This window comes from Hemicordylus capensis, chromosome 1 (genome assembly GCF_027244095.1).
Source record: "Hemicordylus capensis ecotype Gifberg chromosome 1, rHemCap1.1.pri, whole genome shotgun sequence".
In the NCBI taxonomy this organism is placed as follows: domain Eukaryota; kingdom Metazoa; phylum Chordata; class Lepidosauria; order Squamata; family Cordylidae; genus Hemicordylus; species Hemicordylus capensis.
In genome coordinates, this window is record NC_069657.1 from 441,455,932 (window position 1) to 441,474,138 (window position 18,207).

Consider the following 18,207-nt stretch of genomic DNA (forward strand, 5'->3'; position numbering starts at 1 on the left):
TAAAAACAAAAGTAAAACATTAGTTAAAAACAAACAAATTTAAAACACAACAATTTAAAATTCTGTATGCTTTCATTATGGCCCATTCCCAAAATGGCATGCCATAAAACACTGGAAGAAGACTCATTTCCTATGCAGAGAGCTAACCAGGTTTTTCTCTGGATTGTGGCCTGTATCTGTAACATTAATATGTCCACTGGGGATTATGGTTCATTGTGCAAGGATTAAGGGAGTAATCTCTATTTAAAAAACAACAACACACACACACACACACACACACACCCCACACACATTTGACGCTTGCTAGGATGGACACTCTGGCTAAATGGTGAGCATCCAAGGTGGGCAGAGAGTGGCATCTTGCTGCATGGAGCAGCATGGAGCAGGGAGAGACTGTCACCATGCATCTTTGCTTCCCATGATGTCCTCTTATTTACAGGAAATGGTTCATAGCTGCAGCAAGCATCATTAAAAACCTGTGGTTTTTCTATTATTTATTTATGCATTTTTTAAAAGGCAGGCAGAGCACCCTTGTAACTTCAGAATGCATTTGTTCTCCACTTTTGTGGCTGGTCTCTTCTTTACCTGTGTCTTATATAGATTTATTTTCTTTTACATGTATAGCCTGTGCTTCCTCCAAGAAGCCCGGAGTGGTGCACATGGTTACATTTATCCTCCCAATAACACTATGAGGAAGGTTATGCTGAGAGAGTAATGACTGGCCCAGAGTCACCCAGTGAGTTTCGTGGCTGAATGGGGATTTGAACTTGGATTTCCCCAGTCTAGTCCATCCAGCACACCAGCCACTGCACCACTCTGGCTAAGAGTTCTTTCTCCTTATTGTTCTTTATTAGTAGTACCATTCATTTTTTAAATATTCAGGCAGACAGAACTGCCCTGGTGACTTCAGAATGCATTTACTCTCCACAGAAACAGTCTTTTGTAGCTGGTCTGTGCTTTACTTGTGGCTTATACAGTTCTTTTCACGCGTGCACACTTGTGTTTTGATCCTGCCATGTTAGATGCACATCTACACACTACTGTAGTACTGTTATGCACTATAAAGCAGCTGATGTTTTCCATATTTCTCTGTACTTCTGCTCCTGAACAATTGAGATTTGGGTGCTTGTGTGTCTTTGCATTTTGATCCTACTCGTTCGCAATCTGTTTCATGGGATGATCCTTGGTTCTAGTGTTATGCGAGAGGGAGAAAAAAAAATCTCTATTAGCTTTCTCCACACCATGCACCAGCACTTGCTGGCCATAGGCTTTAATGAGGCAGGGATCCCTCCATTAAACAACTTCTGAACTGTTGCTTCAAACTTCATAAAACCCACAAAGTTTTGCCTCCCTGGATCAAGGGTCAAAGTGTCAATTTTCAGCAGGTTTTAACTTGCTATAGCTGCAGCAATATCTATCAGATCTCCTTGAAATTAGACACATTTGAGGAACACGTCAAGTAGATCATGTACACCAAGTTTCAAATGATTATTAGCTCAACTGTTGTCATATTTATTAGCAATAGAATGAGGCTTATAATCGTCTAGCCATTTTTTGCTACTCCCCTTAACTCAAGGGGCACCCCCATGCCCCATTAATCTGCACCGTCTCCCTGGCACCATGCAGAGATCACCATTCCCACTGTGCACTGTTGCACTTTTAAAAGAGCCCTAGTGGTGCTTGGAAGAGACACTGACCCCTCTTGAGCCCCTGCACCATCTTGGAAGGTGTGCAGAGTAGGGTTGCCATATTCAAGCTTCCCGAATCCAGGCAGCCTAATTTGCATATCATGCAAATTTTGTGGTGAGTAATTTGCATTTTATTTGATAGAGTTATATATATCTTCCCCTCCTACTCTGCCCTCCCATGTGATCAGAGTACTATCCGGGCAGCACACTTGAAATCCATGTAAATCCAGGTGGAATTTAGCAGCTGGGTGAAGGAGCCAAAATCCAGGGACTACCCTAGATTCCGGGGGACATGGCAATCCTAGCACAGAGCGCTGGGAAGTGTAGCCCTTTCTAGTGCTTTCTTCGTAGAGCTTTGTAGAGAGGATTCTGTCTCTCCCAGCATGGAAAAGAGGATTCTGTCTCTCCCAGCATGGAATCCTCCCAGAGAGGATTCTGGCCACTCCCAGCATGGAAAAAGGTGCAGTACTGCACAGAGAGGTCACCACAGCAGGAAATGGCTCTCACATTGAAGGCTTTTTGCCAAAGCATCCCCTGCTTGGAAAAGGGAAAAAAAAGAGTGAAGACCACTGGGTTAAAGGAAAGGAAACAGAGGGCAGGAATAAATGACTAATATTCATAATGGAGAGAAAATAAGAAGTGAAATCCCCCAGATAACTATATCAGGATATGTCCTTTTAAATTTCTTTATCAATGATCTAGAAATTGGGGTAAGCAGCAAGATAGCCAACTTTGTGGATCGCACCAAACTATTCAGGGTGGCAAAATCCAAAACATATTTTGAGGGGCTCCAAAAGGATCTCTCCGAATTGAGTGAATGGGCCAAAAAAATGGTAATTGTGGTTCAGTGTAAATATTGTACATGGAAAGTTGGGCAAAACATCCCAACTTCACATATACACTAAAGAGATCTGAGCTATTTGTCAGTGACAAGGAGAGGGGCCTGCAGTGACAGCGTCAACTCAGTGTGTAGCCTAACAGAAATTCCTAACCAACTGCACCAGTGGGGAAGGGGCAATTTTTGACTACCTCTCCTTCCCCAGGAAGCCCTCTGTACCACCTGAAAATATGTCCTTGAGGGCTGCGCTACCCTCCGGGACATCTTTTCAAGTGGCACAGAGGGCTTCCAGGGGAAAGGGTGGCATTAAAAAATCACCACTTTCTCACTGCACTGATGGTTAGTTGGGAAATTCTGTTAGGCTGCCCTCTCGCTGTACCAGCCTTCCTCTGTATGTCAACCAGTGTATACACATACAGATCTGTACACACATACAGTTATTCACAATTTATATTGAACATATGTACAACACTGCACTTCCTATCTCTGCCCTGTATCCATTTTTTAAATGTATTCACTTTTTAAATAAATACATGTACAGTTATTCACACAAGCATAAGTACATGTGGACAGATACCTCAATACTCATACAGCATGTCTAAATAGGGCTCAGGTCTACCCCCTTTCCGATTCCAACACTCTGTCCATCACTCTAGACCACTGTATAGGATACCCTCAAACAGTGTCCCCTCTAAAAGGGATTCCTAGATGTTGTTGACTACAACTCTCAGAATCCCCAAGCAAAAGCCATTGCACTTGGGGATTCTGGGAGTTGTAGTCAACATCTGAGAACCCGTTAGAGGGAACACTGCCCACAAATACTTGGGACTTTGGATTGATATTCCCAGGCATTTGATCTCTGTTAATTTGAAAGGTTTCTTTAAAGGTATCTGATCACTTACAGTATAAAATGCAGACACATACTACTACTCATACACATGTACATATACATACAATGGACATGTCTAGTAGTAAAATACTGCAGTAAGTTATTGAAGAACATAAAGAAATGCATGTCTATTACGTGCTGTGTGATCCTGTGTCTGTGTTAATAAGAACACTTGAATGAAACAGCTGACAAAACTGACTTAGAATGTATTATTTGGGGGGTTTCAAGGAATTATTATCAGTCATTTTATATGTTTTTATGTTTTTACTGCAAGTTCCTTGTAGCACCATATAGTGGATTTGAAATTTAAATATGAATTTAATAAAACATGTTTATTTATAAATGCAGCACATTTTTGAGAAAAGAAAGAGAGGAGACCATTGTTATATTTCAACATATATTGGCATAGTTTCCTCTCTAACGGGCCCTTTTAAAAGTAGTGTCTCTCTTATATTTAGCAAGGGGAGAGCAACTGTTCCTATCCTTTGAGAAAGAGTGGGATATAAAAATAAGAATTATATATATTTTTATTTTATATATATTTATATTTTACACATACATATACAGTATATCCAAACCGAGCACTGCATTAGTCTAGTGGCCGTTGCTAGTTTCTCCCTTGGGTTTCTTTTTAGATTGTGAGCTCTTTGGGGACAAAGAATAATCTTCATCTTAATAAAAACTTTATTTCGGTCGTAGACCAGCAATACAACAATATTAAAATAATAATGATAATAACAATAATAAGATGATAATATAAAATCAGACTACATTTATACGCATTTGGCATATTATATAACAATATTTGGCCACGATATGAATAACATCCGGGTTAGGATTAGTGAGCAAATAGTTTAAATAGAAATCCTCTCCACGACCCGGAAAATTAATCAAAAGTGGGGCAATTTGTTGGCGTCTTATGTCTCTGTAATATTCACAATGCAGTAAAATGTGAGCAGTTGTTTCAACGTTACCAGATCCACAAGGGCATAATCTTGACGCGCATGGTATACCCTGGAATCTTCCATGGAGCACAGCTGTTGAATAATCTTCATCACCATCGCCACCTACTCCTCTGTAAAATGTTTTGAGAACTTTGCTATGGAAAAGTGGCATATAAACAACAAAAAAATAGGAAGCTGGCTTACACTAAGCCAGTGTGGTGTAGTGGTTAGAGTGCTGGACTAGGACCGGGGAGACCCGAGTTCAAATCCCCATTCAGCCATAAGACTTGCTGGGTGACTCTGGGCCTAGCCTACTTCACAGGGTTGTTGTGAGAGAGAAACTTAAGTATGTAGTACACCGCGCTGGGCTCCTTGGAGGAAGAGCGGGATATAAATGTAATAATAATATAATAATAATAATCAGCAGCATCAGTACATCACCTAAATGGAAGATTAGATTAGAAAATAAAATCTCCAGGCTTAGATCAGATGCTAGTAAATTGAAAGATATGAAAGACAAGAAGCTGAAGAATGAAAACACCAAACAGTATCTGATCCAAAAATAACACCTAGATTCAAGGAAAATTAGAGAAGTCCTGGAAATAATAAAGCAGCAAATAACAGCAGTGTCAAAGAAGATTAGCAGATATGAAGCCAGAACTACATAACACAGGCAGAATCTCCAATTCCAGTCGGATCAGAGACGTTTCTACCAAAGCATAGAAGGAGAAACTGCAAGAAACCTAGAAACACCAAATAAAGAAGAAACAGTGAAATTCTGGGACAATCCAATAGATTATAATAAAAAAGCAGGCTGGATGAAAGAGGTAAAAAAATGTAACCAACAAATGCAAGATCTAATAATAACACCAGAATTAATAAGTGAAAGAGCAAAGAAAATTAAAAATTGGACTGTGCCAGGGAACGATGAACTGCATGGCTTTTGGCTTAAACACCTAACAAGCCTTCATAAACAACTATCAAAACAGTTCAATCACATTTTGCAAGGAGGTGATATTGAACAATGTCTAACAACTGAGAAAACTCATCTCATCATGAAAGACCCAGCAAAAGGTGCAGTTCCAAGTAATTATAGACCTGCCTGCCAACCATCTTCAAATTATTAACTGGAATAATAGCAGATGAAGTGATGCAACACTTATTAACTAACAAACAGCTTCCAGTTGAACAGAAAGGAAATTGCCCGAACACCAGAGGCACAAAAGACCAGCTGCTGATTGACAAAATGATTTTAGAAAACTGCAAGAGAAGAAAAACCAATCTAAATGTTGCATGGATTGACTACAAGAAAGCCTTCGATTCATTGCCTCACACATGGATACTAAAATGTTTAGAAACAACTGGTGTCAGCAAAAACATTCAGATATTTATTAAAAAAACAATGAGCATGTGGAGTACACAGTTAACAATCAATGGCGAGACACTTGGACAGGTTAGCATTAGAAGAGGCATTTTCCAAGGGGACTCACTATCCCCTCTGTTGTTTGTAATCGCCATGACCCCACTTTCACAAATACTAAACAAAACAGGCCTCGGATACCAAACATCTAAAACATCAAGTAAAATCAACCATCTGCTGTACATGGACAATCTGAAGCTGTATGGAAAGCCCCAGTCAGAAATTGAATCACTGCTAAACGCTGTCCGTATATTCAGTAGCGATATAGCAATGGAGTTTGGACTAGACAAGTGTGCTGCATTAATAATGAACAGAGGGAAAATAAGAAAAACAGAAGGAATAGAACTGCCCAATGGAAGCAACATCAAGAACCTGGAAGAGAAAGAACCTTACAAATACTTGGGCATTCTCCAGGCTGATAACATCGCACACACTGAAGTTAAAAGAAAAAATGGAAGTGAATACATCAGGAGAGTTAGAAAAATCCTCAAGTCCAAACTCAATGGCGGGAACACCATACACGCCATAAACACCTGGGCTATACCTGTTATCAGATACACTGCAGGAATAATAGACTGGACCCAGGCAGAGCTAGAGACGCTAGATCATAAGACCAGGAAAATCATGACCATCAATCATGCTCTGCACCCCCGCAGTGATGTCGATAGGCTTTACCTCCCTCGCAGCTCAGGTGGAAGAGGAATGCTGCAAGTCCATCAAACAGTAGAGGAAGAGAAAAGAGGCCTTGAAGAATATATCAAGGACAGTGAAGAAGATGCACTTCAAATGGTCAATAACGCGAAACTATTCAACACCAATGAGACAAAGCAGGCCTACAAGAAAGAACAAGTCAAGAAATGAGCAGAGAAATGGAAAAATAAGCCCCTGCATGGTCAATATTTGCACAATATAAGTGGAAAATCAGACATCACCAAGACCTGGCAATGGCTTAAGAAGGGCAACTTGAAGAAAGAAACAGAGGGTTTAATACTGGCTGCACAAGAACAGGTACTAAGAACAAATGCAATAAGAGCACAAGTCGAAAAATCAACCACAAACAGCGCCACCTTTGTAAAGAAGCAGATGAAACAGTGGACCACCTAATCAGCTGTTGTAAGAAGATCGCACAGACTTACAAACAAAGGCATGACAAAGTAGCAGGGATGATACACTGGAACATCTGCAAAAAATACAAGCTACCTGTAGCCAAGAATTGGTGGGACCATAAAATTGAAAAAGTTGAAGAAAATGAAGATGTAAAAATATTATGGGACTTCCGACTACAAACAGACAAACATTTGCCACACAATACACCAGATATAACTGTAGTCGAGAAGAAAGAAAAACAAGTCAAAATAATTGACATAGCAATACCAGGGGATAGCAGAATAGAAGAAAAAGAAATAGAAAAAAAATCACCAAATAGAAAGATCTACAAATTGAAATTGAAAGGCTGTGGCAGAAGAAGACCAAAATAATCCCAGTGGTAATTGGCGCCCTCGGTGCAGTTCCAAAAGACCTTGAAGAGCACCTCAACACCATAGGGGCCACAGAAATCACCATCAGCCAATTACAAAAAGCAGCTTTACTGGGAACAGCCTATATTCTGTGACGATATCTATAACAACAGCAACAACATTGACAATAAAATTATGGCATCCCAGGTCCTTGGGAAGGACTCAATGTCTGGATAAAACAAACCAGTCAATAACACCTTTCTGACTGTGTAAATAAAATAAATAATAATAATAATAATAATAATAATAATAATAATAATAATAATAATAATAATAATAATGTCAGACAATTGGTCTATCTTGCTCAGTGTCACTCCTCTGAGCAGCTCCCCCCGCCCCCCAGCCAGGACCTGAGATACTCCAGCAGGAAATGCCACACTGATTGCTTACTGTAGGATTGAAGTAAATGTCCAAACTCATGTCTGAAATTCTATTGTGAAGAAAGACAACATTATGATCCATTTGTCTACAAATGTGTCTTTATTACAGAATGATCCATTAAAATATTTAATGCACATTATTTTCATTCACTTAAAATGTTCAATTATGTTAGAAGAAGCCATAGAAGTAGATGCACAACTGCAAGTGGTGTTTAAGAAAAGACATAATACAATGAGCAACCGCAAAGATGACCACCACTGAAACAACTTTCAGGAAGCGCCAGGATCCTGCCTCACAACAGCCAGAGGTCTTAGGTGTTCACAGGATCCCTCCGCAGTTCCTACTTTTCTCTTCTCTCTATGTTCTCTGAACTGGATTGAGGGGTTAGGGCGCTTTCTTCATACACTCCCCCCAGTCTAAGCGAAGATTCTGAAATGGCATGTGTTCTTAATACGTCCACGTACAGCAAGAAATCCTGGAGGCAAGTGGGTAACGGCAGCTGGCGGATAAATCGGTCCGATCGTAAGCGGTCGCTTGTCAAAAGTGATCGAATCTCCAGGCGGCAAAGATGAGACAAGGACGGTATAGAGTCTGCCAGAAGGAAGAAACAAAATAATCAGGAGCACAATATTGTGAGGGTTTCAAGGTCCCTTCCTGCTTGAGCCACCACTGCAGGGACAGGTCTGTAAGCAGGAGTGCGGACTGTGGATCACTTAGAACAGAGGTTCCCATGATTGGGCCTCCAGATGTGGTTGGACTACAACTCCCATCATCTTCAATCACAATGGGCCCGAGATCATGATCGGAGTTGTAGTCCAGCTGGGGACCCAAGTTTGAGAACCCATGTCTTGAGACATAAGACAATCTCTGCTGCATCAGACAGACCAAGGGCCCATCTAGTACAGCATCCCATTTTCCACAATTGTCAACCAACTGCTTCCAGGAAGCCCTCATGAAGGCAACTCTACCTGAAGATGGAGGAGGTTCTGTTTAGTTATCATGCAGTTGGTAGACCGCCCCCTCCATGAATTTGCTAATTCGGAAAACAGGGAGTCAAATCAAACCTGAACACCAAAAATTGATGAGAGCAGGCGACTCTCCACACAAGCAGTGTGGAGAGCCTGTAGGGGGTTTGCAGGGAGAGCAGGCTTGACCCGCTCTCCCCACACACAAGCAAACAGCTCGCCCTCCATCATGGAGCCGACTAGGGTGGTGGGGATCAGGGGCCTCTCAGCCCCCAGAAGTCCCAGAATGCCTAGCACAAGTGTGTGGAGCATTCTGGGGAGCTCCCTGATGCCAGGAGGCTTCTTGTAGCCTCCCCGTTGGGGAATTAGGCATTGTGGGAGAATGTATTTTCTTCTTTCTTCCCAAATCAACACAGACTAGTAACATGAAACTGATTGCCAGGAAATTTAGGACAGACCAAAGTAAGTACTTTTTCACACAACACACAATTAATCTATGGAATTCTCTGCCACGAGATACAGCTACAGACTACCTCCAGGCTCAAATGAATACCAGTCACACGGGAGCAACAGCAAGAGAGAGGGCATGCCTTCATCTCTTGCCTATGGGCTTCCCAGAGGCATGGGGTGGGCCACTGTGTGAAATAGGATGCTGGGCTATATGGGCCTTGGGCCTGATCCAGCAGGGATGTTCTTATGTAGGATGCTGGACTGGATGGACCTTGGGCCTGATCCAGCAGAGCTCTTCTTATCTTCTGATGTCTTTTTAAAGATACCTTGGCTGACATCCTAAGTTTACTATAGGAAGTCTTTTCGAAATTTAGTAGTCCTTAGACCACTCTCTGAGTAGTTTTATTCAGTAAGTAAGTCTGTCAGCCATTGAGTAGAACACTTGCTTTGCAAATTTAACAGATGTCAGTGATTAGTGAGAATGCCAGTAAAAGTATTTTTAATAATAATGATAAAAAGGGTACCCCACATAAGACTGAGATCAGCCCACTCTGCGTTAAACATAATTATATAACTTGGCAATCCCGTTTTGTAACGTGATACAGATCTTTAAATAGGCAACAGAGAAAAAATAATGAACACCCCTAGTAGGCAAACTGAACGAGACCACAAAAAGATTAAATTTTACAAATATTCAGGCTGCAACATCTCAGTGTGTTTGCTGGCTTTGTACATAGGAGAGGAGAGACGTTTTCTGATCAGAGACTAGCCTAACCTTTCCATTATTATTATTTTAAAAACCCTGGTATTTCATTCCCCTGTGTCTCTAGTTAGAAGCTGATGATTGCATACCGTATCTGCTGCACTCTTTTCCCTCCCTGACGGGTGGTCCAGAGCTTTGCCACTGCCAGGAGTAATTGGATGACCTTTATCTCCGGAGCAGGATCAAGCAGAGCTACAGGATCATTTATAAAAATACAACAGCACGCTGATTTCAGGAGACTAATTGGAAAAGCCAACTTGCCTCCGCTCTTCAGCTAGCATGCACTGCATATCAAGCAGTCGATCCACTGCTTAGCCAGTCCGGTATGGTCTATACTATGGAGCAACAACTCTCCAAGATCTCAGTGAGAGGTCCTTCTCAGCCTTGCTACCAAAAGTCTTTCTTTTCACACTGACAATGTCAGGGTTTGATCTTGTACCTTCTGCAGTCCAGGCCTATGCTCTAACACTGAGCAACCACCAATACTGTGTCAGAAGCAAGAAATATCTATCTATATATTTAATTCTCTTAGACGTACCCGTTGCTAATCCCATGCGTGGCAGCTCTTGCAAGAGAGCTGCCGATTAGCAACTGGGACCGCAGGGTAGGGAGAAGCAGCGGCCCAGCGAACGGCCAGCTGCTGGGGGAGCCCCGGCAGGTGGGTGGCCGGAGCACCCACAACTGGCGGGTGGGCCCAGCAGACAGGCGGCTGCGAACGGTGGGTGGCTGGGGTGGCCAAGAACAGCAGGTGGGCCCGGCAGGCGGGTGACTGGAGTGGTTGCGACCTGCCGGCAGACAGGTGGCTGAAGGTGGCCAACAGCAGACAGCAGGAAAGAAGATGGGGTAAGGGAAGAAGAAAGCGGCGGCTGCGGGCAGGAGGAGGAGAAGATGGGAATGCGGTGGGGGCTGGCAAGCAAAAACGCGGCAGGGAGTGGGGGGGAGGGGACTAGGGGCACAGATCTCTGTGCCGGATCAGCTAGAGAGAGAGAGAGAGAACCTACCTTGCCTATGCAAGCCTAGGTCTCATTTAGAATCACTAAACCAGCTTTTTAGTTTAGAAACAAGCCAAGATAGCTTGCGACTGCCAAATCAACTAATCTTGATTTATTCAAACCAACTTCCTTCAGGGGGGAAACCTAGATCGGAAATCCACTTGAGTTTCCTAACTAGATTTATTTCAAGCAGGTTGATTAGAATAAACCAAGATTGGTCGGTTCCAATGTCATGACTAATCTTGGTTTGTTTCTAACCCAAACTGGAAGCACAGTTCCTGCGAGCCTCACGTAGGCAAAGGAGCAGGGAGTACGTGTTTCCAAGGCTCGGAGCCATTGCATGGAACCAGGCTTGAATTACGGTTCCATGTGATGTCTGAACCAGCCCACTGGAGCCCACTTCAGGCGTCATAACATCACGCCACTGTAGTCGTGTAAGTGTGGAGAAGGCAGAGGAAGTCCCATTCCACTGCATCACTCACGTGCGCACCCCACCACCTTTCATGGTTACAACGGGGCTTGTCTGAAGAGGGCAGAGCCCTCCCTTTGATGGTGGGTTCTCGCGTGCTTGCAAGACTGGATTGATTCAGTCTCACAATCACAGGAATGCCTGCCATCATGGGCAGGGCTTTTCCCTCTTCAGACAAGCGCCGTCACAACCCACAGCACGGGTGACATAGTAGGACTTCTTCTCCCTTTGCCCCACTCCACACTGCTACAGCAGGGTGAAGTTATAACATCTGAAGAGGGCTTAGGTCTCCTACATGCAACATTCACATTTTAGATGCGAAATTCCTTGCAGGGAAACACCTCCACAAGATGAGAGCCGCCTTACATTATGAATGCATCTCACACAAGGCTGCAGCCACATTAAAGCTCCTCTATTGAAAATCAACTCCTTATTCACGGTTGGTCTCTTTATTGCATCATGAAAAGGAACAGATATGGGAGCAAGTAACCACAGAAGATACATCCCTCAACCTTCAATTTTTAAAAAAATGATTCCAAAGGCTTCCTGCTTTAGTAGAGAGCTTAGCAAGTACTTGGGGGATGGGAGTTAAGTGATTAAAAAAAACATTGCACCATAGATTATAGAAGGGTATTTGGAAGACCAGAACGGATCTGTGAGGTTGGTAGGCTTTCAGCATTTATGCAATGAGGCTGAATCTTCTGTACTTTCTAACTGAAAGATATTATTCTGAATAAAAATATAATTTTGAAACACTTGATCTGAAACTGTTTCTTTTATAAATTCAATCTTATATCTGTTTCTGAAAGAGCTGCCTTATGGACACATAACCAGAGCACCTGTGGGAAAGAGGGAAGTACCAGTAGACTCAGGATAACCTGCAAGTACATCAGTTTCACAAAAATCTGGATGGAAAAAATCCTGTGGGAGGGGAACCCCAAAATACCCCAATGTAACTCAATAGAGCAGCATATCCATGGACTCAGAGGGCACTTGACAGGCAACCAGGTGGGAGGAGCTAATGGAACTTTAAAGCCCTGAACGGCTTAGGTCCAGGTTACCTTAGAGAGCCCCTTCTTCTGCACGATCCCCACCACACATTAAGGTCATCTGAGAAGGTCCATCTCCAGTTACCACCGGTATATCTGGTGGCGACTCAGAGGCGGGCCTTCTCTGCAGCTGCTCCTCAGCTGTGGAGTGTACTCCCTGCAGAAATCTGTAATCTGAATTCATTATTGGCCTTCAGGAGATCCCTCAAAACCTCTCTGTTTGGCCTGGCCTTCCAGGGTTTTTTTAATTGTTGTAAATGTTTTTAGTCTGCTGTAAACTGGTTTTCCAGGGTTTTCAAACTGTGTTGAATGTTTTAATCGTTAATTGTTTAATGGTGTTTTATAGTCTCTGTTTTTAACTCTTAATTCATTTTAATTGTTTTGTTTTAATGTAAATTGCCCTGAGCCATTTTTGGAAGGAAATTGAATAAATTTAATAATAATGTATTATTATTATATGTCTCAGTGGCATGGAGTTGGGGAAGGAGGGCTTAAACAAAAAGAGCAGGAAGTTTCTCAGCTTGAAGAATACTCCCTCAAGAGAGTGACAACAGGATAAAAAAGAGCTGGGACTTGGCACAAGTGCCTCTCTCCTATCAAATTGCCGCCCCACCCCCACACCAGGAAACAGAAAAAATAAAATTTGCATATGAAGTAAACCCAAGTTACAGCAGGGTCTCCTATCTTTGTTGCTAACCTTTGCTCTTTTAAAAAAAAATCATGTTCAAGCCACAGACTCAGGCAACTCACGCGCACCAGGGATATACTGCAACATTTTGTTGCAGGTCCATACATATTATATTACTGAGCAGTTTGTAACTGGCTTTTGGTTCTTTGCATATCAGAAAAGAGATCTTGCATATCAGAGCTTTTAGTCCGAAATAAATGGTGCACACAGAACTGAATTAGCTGGTTATCTGCTTACCAAAGTGACCACAGGGCACCCAAGTGGAGGAGCATTTGTGGTCAGAAAGGATTTGCTCCACATTCCAAGGAAGCCTCTTCCAATTAGTAAACTCCAGAAGGAAATTAAGGACATCACCGTTTACTGAACAAATCCTGGAATTAAGCAAAATGCAGTTATTTTGTGGATGAATAACAAAAGCGTTGGTAGGATTCATGCTTTCATGTATTCTCCTTCTTGGCTTGTTTTATATTAAGCATACCACCACCATCACCAGAGAGAATTATTGAACACACCATTCTGTATCTGTTCATATTATCATGTCCTACTGCTGGCATTCTCTTCATCAGAATTTCTCCAAACAGAATAATAGAAAAGGCAGAAACGCAGAAATATATAGCAGTCTAGTAAAATCATCAAAAAAAGATGATTTGTTTCATGGCTTTATTTTCATTGTTTCATTGCTTTATTGCACAATTATGTCCTTTTATCCTGCCCTACATAGGAAGCCGCCTTCTACCGAGTCAGACTATTGGTCCATCTAGCTCAGTATTGTCTACCCGGATTGGCCGTGGCTTCTCCAGGGTTGCAGGCATGAGTCTCTCTCAGCCCTATCTTGGATATACTGCCAGGGAGAGAGCTTGGGACCTTCTGCATGCAAGCATGCAGATGCTCTTCCCAGAATGGCCTCATCTCCTAAGGGGAATATCTTTCAGTACTCACATGCAGCCTCCAATCTGAATGCAAACTGGGGTGGACCCTGCATAGAAAAGGGGGCAATTCATGTTTGCTACCACAAGACCATTTGGTACAGTGGGGAAATGACTTGGTTATCAAGCCAGAGGTTGCCAGTTCGAATCCCTACGGGTATGTTTCCCAGACTATGGGAAACACCTATGTCAGGCAGCAGCGATATAGGAAGATGCTGAAAGGCATCATCTCATACCACGCGGGAGAAGGCAATGGTACCACCCCCCACCCCCATATTCTACCAAAGACATCCATAGGGCTCTGTGGTCACCAGGAATCGACACTGGCTCGAAGGCACACTTTACTTTTACCTTTACCACAAGACCAGCTCTCCTCCAGCAAGACACAGAGTTACGCTCACTTACTAGAGACATAAAAAACACAATTTTCATGCTAATTTATCCTCAGGGTAAATTGAAGAGATTTTATTAAACCAATAGCATCTTTGCCTTATTACACTTTGGTGATGGGGATGGGACTGCAGTTCAGTAGTCAAGCATCTACTTTGCATGCAAAGGTCCCAGATTAGGAACATAGGAAGCTGCCTTATACCATGTCAGACCATCGGTCCATCTAGCTCGCTATTGCCTACACAGACTGGCAGTGGCTTCTCCAAGGGTTAGGGTTCTCCAAGGCCCTATCTTGCAGTTGCCAGGGAGGGAACTTGGGACCTTCTGCATGCAAGCATGCAGGTGCTCTTCCCAGAGCAGCCCCATCCACTAAGGGGAATGTCTTACAGGGCTCACAGGTGAGTCAGGTTCAATCCCCATCTTTTCTAGGTCATGTAAGGCTGCTGCCTGGAACGCACGAGTGCCACTGACAGTCAGTGTAGATAATACTGAGCTAGAAGGACCAATGGGCTAACTGTGGACAAGGCAGTAGGGGGTTTGCACGGAACCATCTGGCCCAGTTCAGTCCGGCCCTAATCGAACCCCCCGCTGGTCTGGTCCAGTCCGCAAATTTTTTTTAAAAAAATTAAAATCAAGGAGAAGTACCTGTAGCCCATTTGGGGGGCTTGCTGAGGCCGCGAGGGGTGGTGGTGTCCGTGCAGGTTCCCTTCCTCACCCACCCACCCCCGCCGGCCTTCCTTATCACCGCCGCAGCCAGGTAACTGAAGCATTTCTGGCCCTTTTGGGCCTCCGTAAGAGCGAGCGGCCGCCACTTTGGCGGCCACCGTGCATGTGCAAATGCAGAGGGCATTTGCACATGCTTGGCAGCCACCAAAATGGCGGCCGCTCGCTCTTACGGAGGCCCAAAAGGACCAAAAATGCTTCAGTTACCCGGCCGTGGTGGTGATGAGGAAGGCCGGCGGGGGGAGAGGGAACCTGTGCAGACCCCCACACACACACACAGCCTCAGCAAGCCCCCCCGAAGGGGCTACAGGTATTTCTTCTTGATTTTAATTTTTTTAAAAAAAATCGCGGACCTGCCGGACCGGACCCAGCAGTCTGGTTCTGGTCCGACAGAACCGGGGGTGGGGGGGGTGGTTTGGTTCGACCACGAACCCCCGAACTAAACCACCGGACCGGTCTGCACATCCCTACAAGGCAGTTTCCTATGTTAGAACATGAGCTGGGAAACCCCTGCCTCAAAATGTAAAAGGTAAAGTGTGCCAACAAGTCGATTTGGACTCCTGGCGCCCACAGAGCCCTGTGGTTTTCTTTGGTAGAATACAGGAGGGGTTTACCATTGCCTCCTCCTGCGCAGTCTGAGATGATGCCTTTCAGCATCTTCCTATATTGCTGCTGCCCGATATAGTACCAGCGGGGATTCAAACTGGCAACCTTCTGCTTGTTAGTCAAGCATTTCCCCACTGCGCCACTTAAGGTGACGGCTCAAAACGTAGCTCACTCTTAAGTGCCCTACAGGACCATATGCAAAATAATAATAATAATAATAATAATAATAATAATAATAATAATAATAAATTCTCTCTCCACCTTCACCATTCCTACACATCTGAGCTAGATGGACCAATGGTCTTATGAGAGGAGAGCTGGTCTTGCAGTAGTGAGCATGAATTGTCCCCTTTGCTAAGCAGGGCCCACCCAGGTTTGCATTTGGATGGGTGACTAAGTGATAGAACATCTAATTTGCACACAAAAGGTCCATGTCCACTCCTTGGCATCACTAGGTAGAGCTGGGAGAGACTCCTGTCTGAAGCCTCAGAGAGTGTAGACAATACAGAGCTTGGTGGACCAAAAGTTTGACTCCATATAAAACAATCTCCTATGTTCCTATCTAATATGGCCACAGTACTGGCTATTTGTTGGAGATAAGGTTATGTGAAGTATAGTGAGAGGCTTCAGAAAAGCAGTATGCAAATAACAAGTATTTTATATTATGAGAACAGTACCACCATCACTACACTAAAAACCAAAAGTGTTGCTTGCACCTTCTGGTACTTTGTTTCAACAATCTAGTTAAGTCAACACTAGCCTATGCAATTATTTATTTAAGACATTTATAAGAATATAAGAACAGACCTGCTGGATCAGACACAAAGCCTATCTACTTGTTCTTGCAATTGCTCCCCTGGAACTGGTATTTAGAGGAATCTTGCCTCTTGAGGCTGGAGGTGGCTTATAGCCACCAGACTAGTAGCCATTGATAGACCTGTCCTCCATGAATTTGTCTAAACCTCTTTTAAAGCCATCCAAGCTAGTTGGATATATATTACTATATCCCGTGGCAGAGAATTGTTGGTGCAGACATGCACTATGACATCTGACTCCTCCCCAGCACTGCCAAAGAGTCTTTTTAGATCAGGCCTGCTCAACCTAGGCCACCCCAACTGTTTTTGGACTACAACTCCCATGACCCCCAGCCACAGTGGCCAATAGCCAGGGATTATGGGAGTTGTAGGCCAACATCTGCAGGTGCGCCAAAGTTGAGCAGCCCTGCTCTAGATGCTGTGTGACATCTGCAACCTTCGCACCAGGCAGGCAAGTCACCATTCAGTTCACACGTGGGTCACAAACCCATCTCTCTATGCCCCTAATGATCGAACCACCCGAGAACTTGCATTTTGGGCGGTATAAAAATGTGTTGAATAAATAAATAAATAAATAATTTAGGAGGCCCCCAACCCTCAGAGGAGTATTATCTGTGCAAGAGGATATGGGTGCATTATCCAAGGAAGGGGTCCCTTCTAAGAGAGCATTCCCCTCTTCCTCAGGCTAGTGTCCTCCTTCCCCAAGACCTTCATTCTCCATGACAGCAGAGGAGTTGTCAGCCTGGGGAGTGGAATGCCTCTGTCACATCCCTGAGGGTCTCATCCACAAACCCCTCTGCCTCCCTGAGCTTCTCCAGAACAGCCACCTTGGCTTTGAGGGAACATTCCCTGAGAGGTAGGAGCAATTTGCACCGAGCCCACACCCATGGCTGCTGCCCTTCCGGCAGATATACATACATGCAACACTGTGCAATATGTTGGGAAGCACCCCTCCCCTGCTGGCATTCTATCTTCAAAACTGGTTTTATTGGCTATTTGGAATATAGAGAGCTTGTTTGTTGTTGTTGTTGTTGTTATTTTACATTTATATCCCGCTCTTCTTCCAAGAAGCCCAGAGCGGTGTATGACATACTTAAGTTTCTCTTTCACAGCAACCCAGTGAAGCAGGTTAGGCTGAGAGAGAAGTGACTGGCCCAGAGTCACCCAGCTAGTATCATGGCTGAATGGGGATCTGAACTCAGGTCTCCCCGGTTCTAGTCCAGCACTCTAATCACTATACCACGCTGGCTCTTGTGGCTCTACACCACACTGGCTTTACTTGAAAGCTCAGTCTTAGCTGCAATTGTCAGCTAATTAAAAGGTTTAAGCTCAGTCCTCCAAGAAAATTATAAAAGTGGGGTAGTACTCTCCTTCTCCTCTTGCTGGGTGTCTCCTTTGTGATAAAGAGGAACCAACTGTGCGCCTCCCCACACACTTCCCCGCTAAATTCCATGCAAAAACCCTTTGATATCTGTTAGCAAACTCCTGTTCGCAAAGCTCCAGGTAGCAAACTTCCCCTAGTCTGAGCTTTGTCTTCTCAAGGGCTTCTTCTAAATTTGCAAAAATTTCTATCCTGCTGCTCATTTTTGAAAGCCCTCAGGGCAGTTTATACAAGTATTACACAACTAAAGCACCAACAACCTGGTATACAAAAAAAAAGTTAAACCACTAGTTAAAAAACCTACCACACACTG

The 18,207-nt window shown here is 43.7% G+C and overlaps 1 protein-coding gene across 8 annotated transcripts in view; it reads right to left on the bottom strand.

The window, feature by feature from the left end:
* Positions 1-7,757: 7,757 nt before the first annotated feature.
* Positions 7,758-18,207, bottom strand: part of ASB3 (ankyrin repeat and SOCS box containing 3) — a 64,716-nt gene continuing 54,266 nt past the window's right edge. For all 8 annotated transcript variants that reach the window (XM_053245531.1, XM_053245579.1, XM_053245515.1 and 5 more), the window contains 2 exons: positions 13,291-13,424; positions 7,758-8,268 (listed from right to left, as the gene is read on the bottom strand). In XM_053245531.1, coding sequence (XP_053101506.1) covers positions 8,018-8,268; positions 13,291-13,424 — 385 coding nt within the window. In that variant the 3' untranslated portion in view covers positions 7,758-8,017. The remainder of the gene's footprint in view (positions 8,269-13,290; positions 13,425-18,207) is intronic.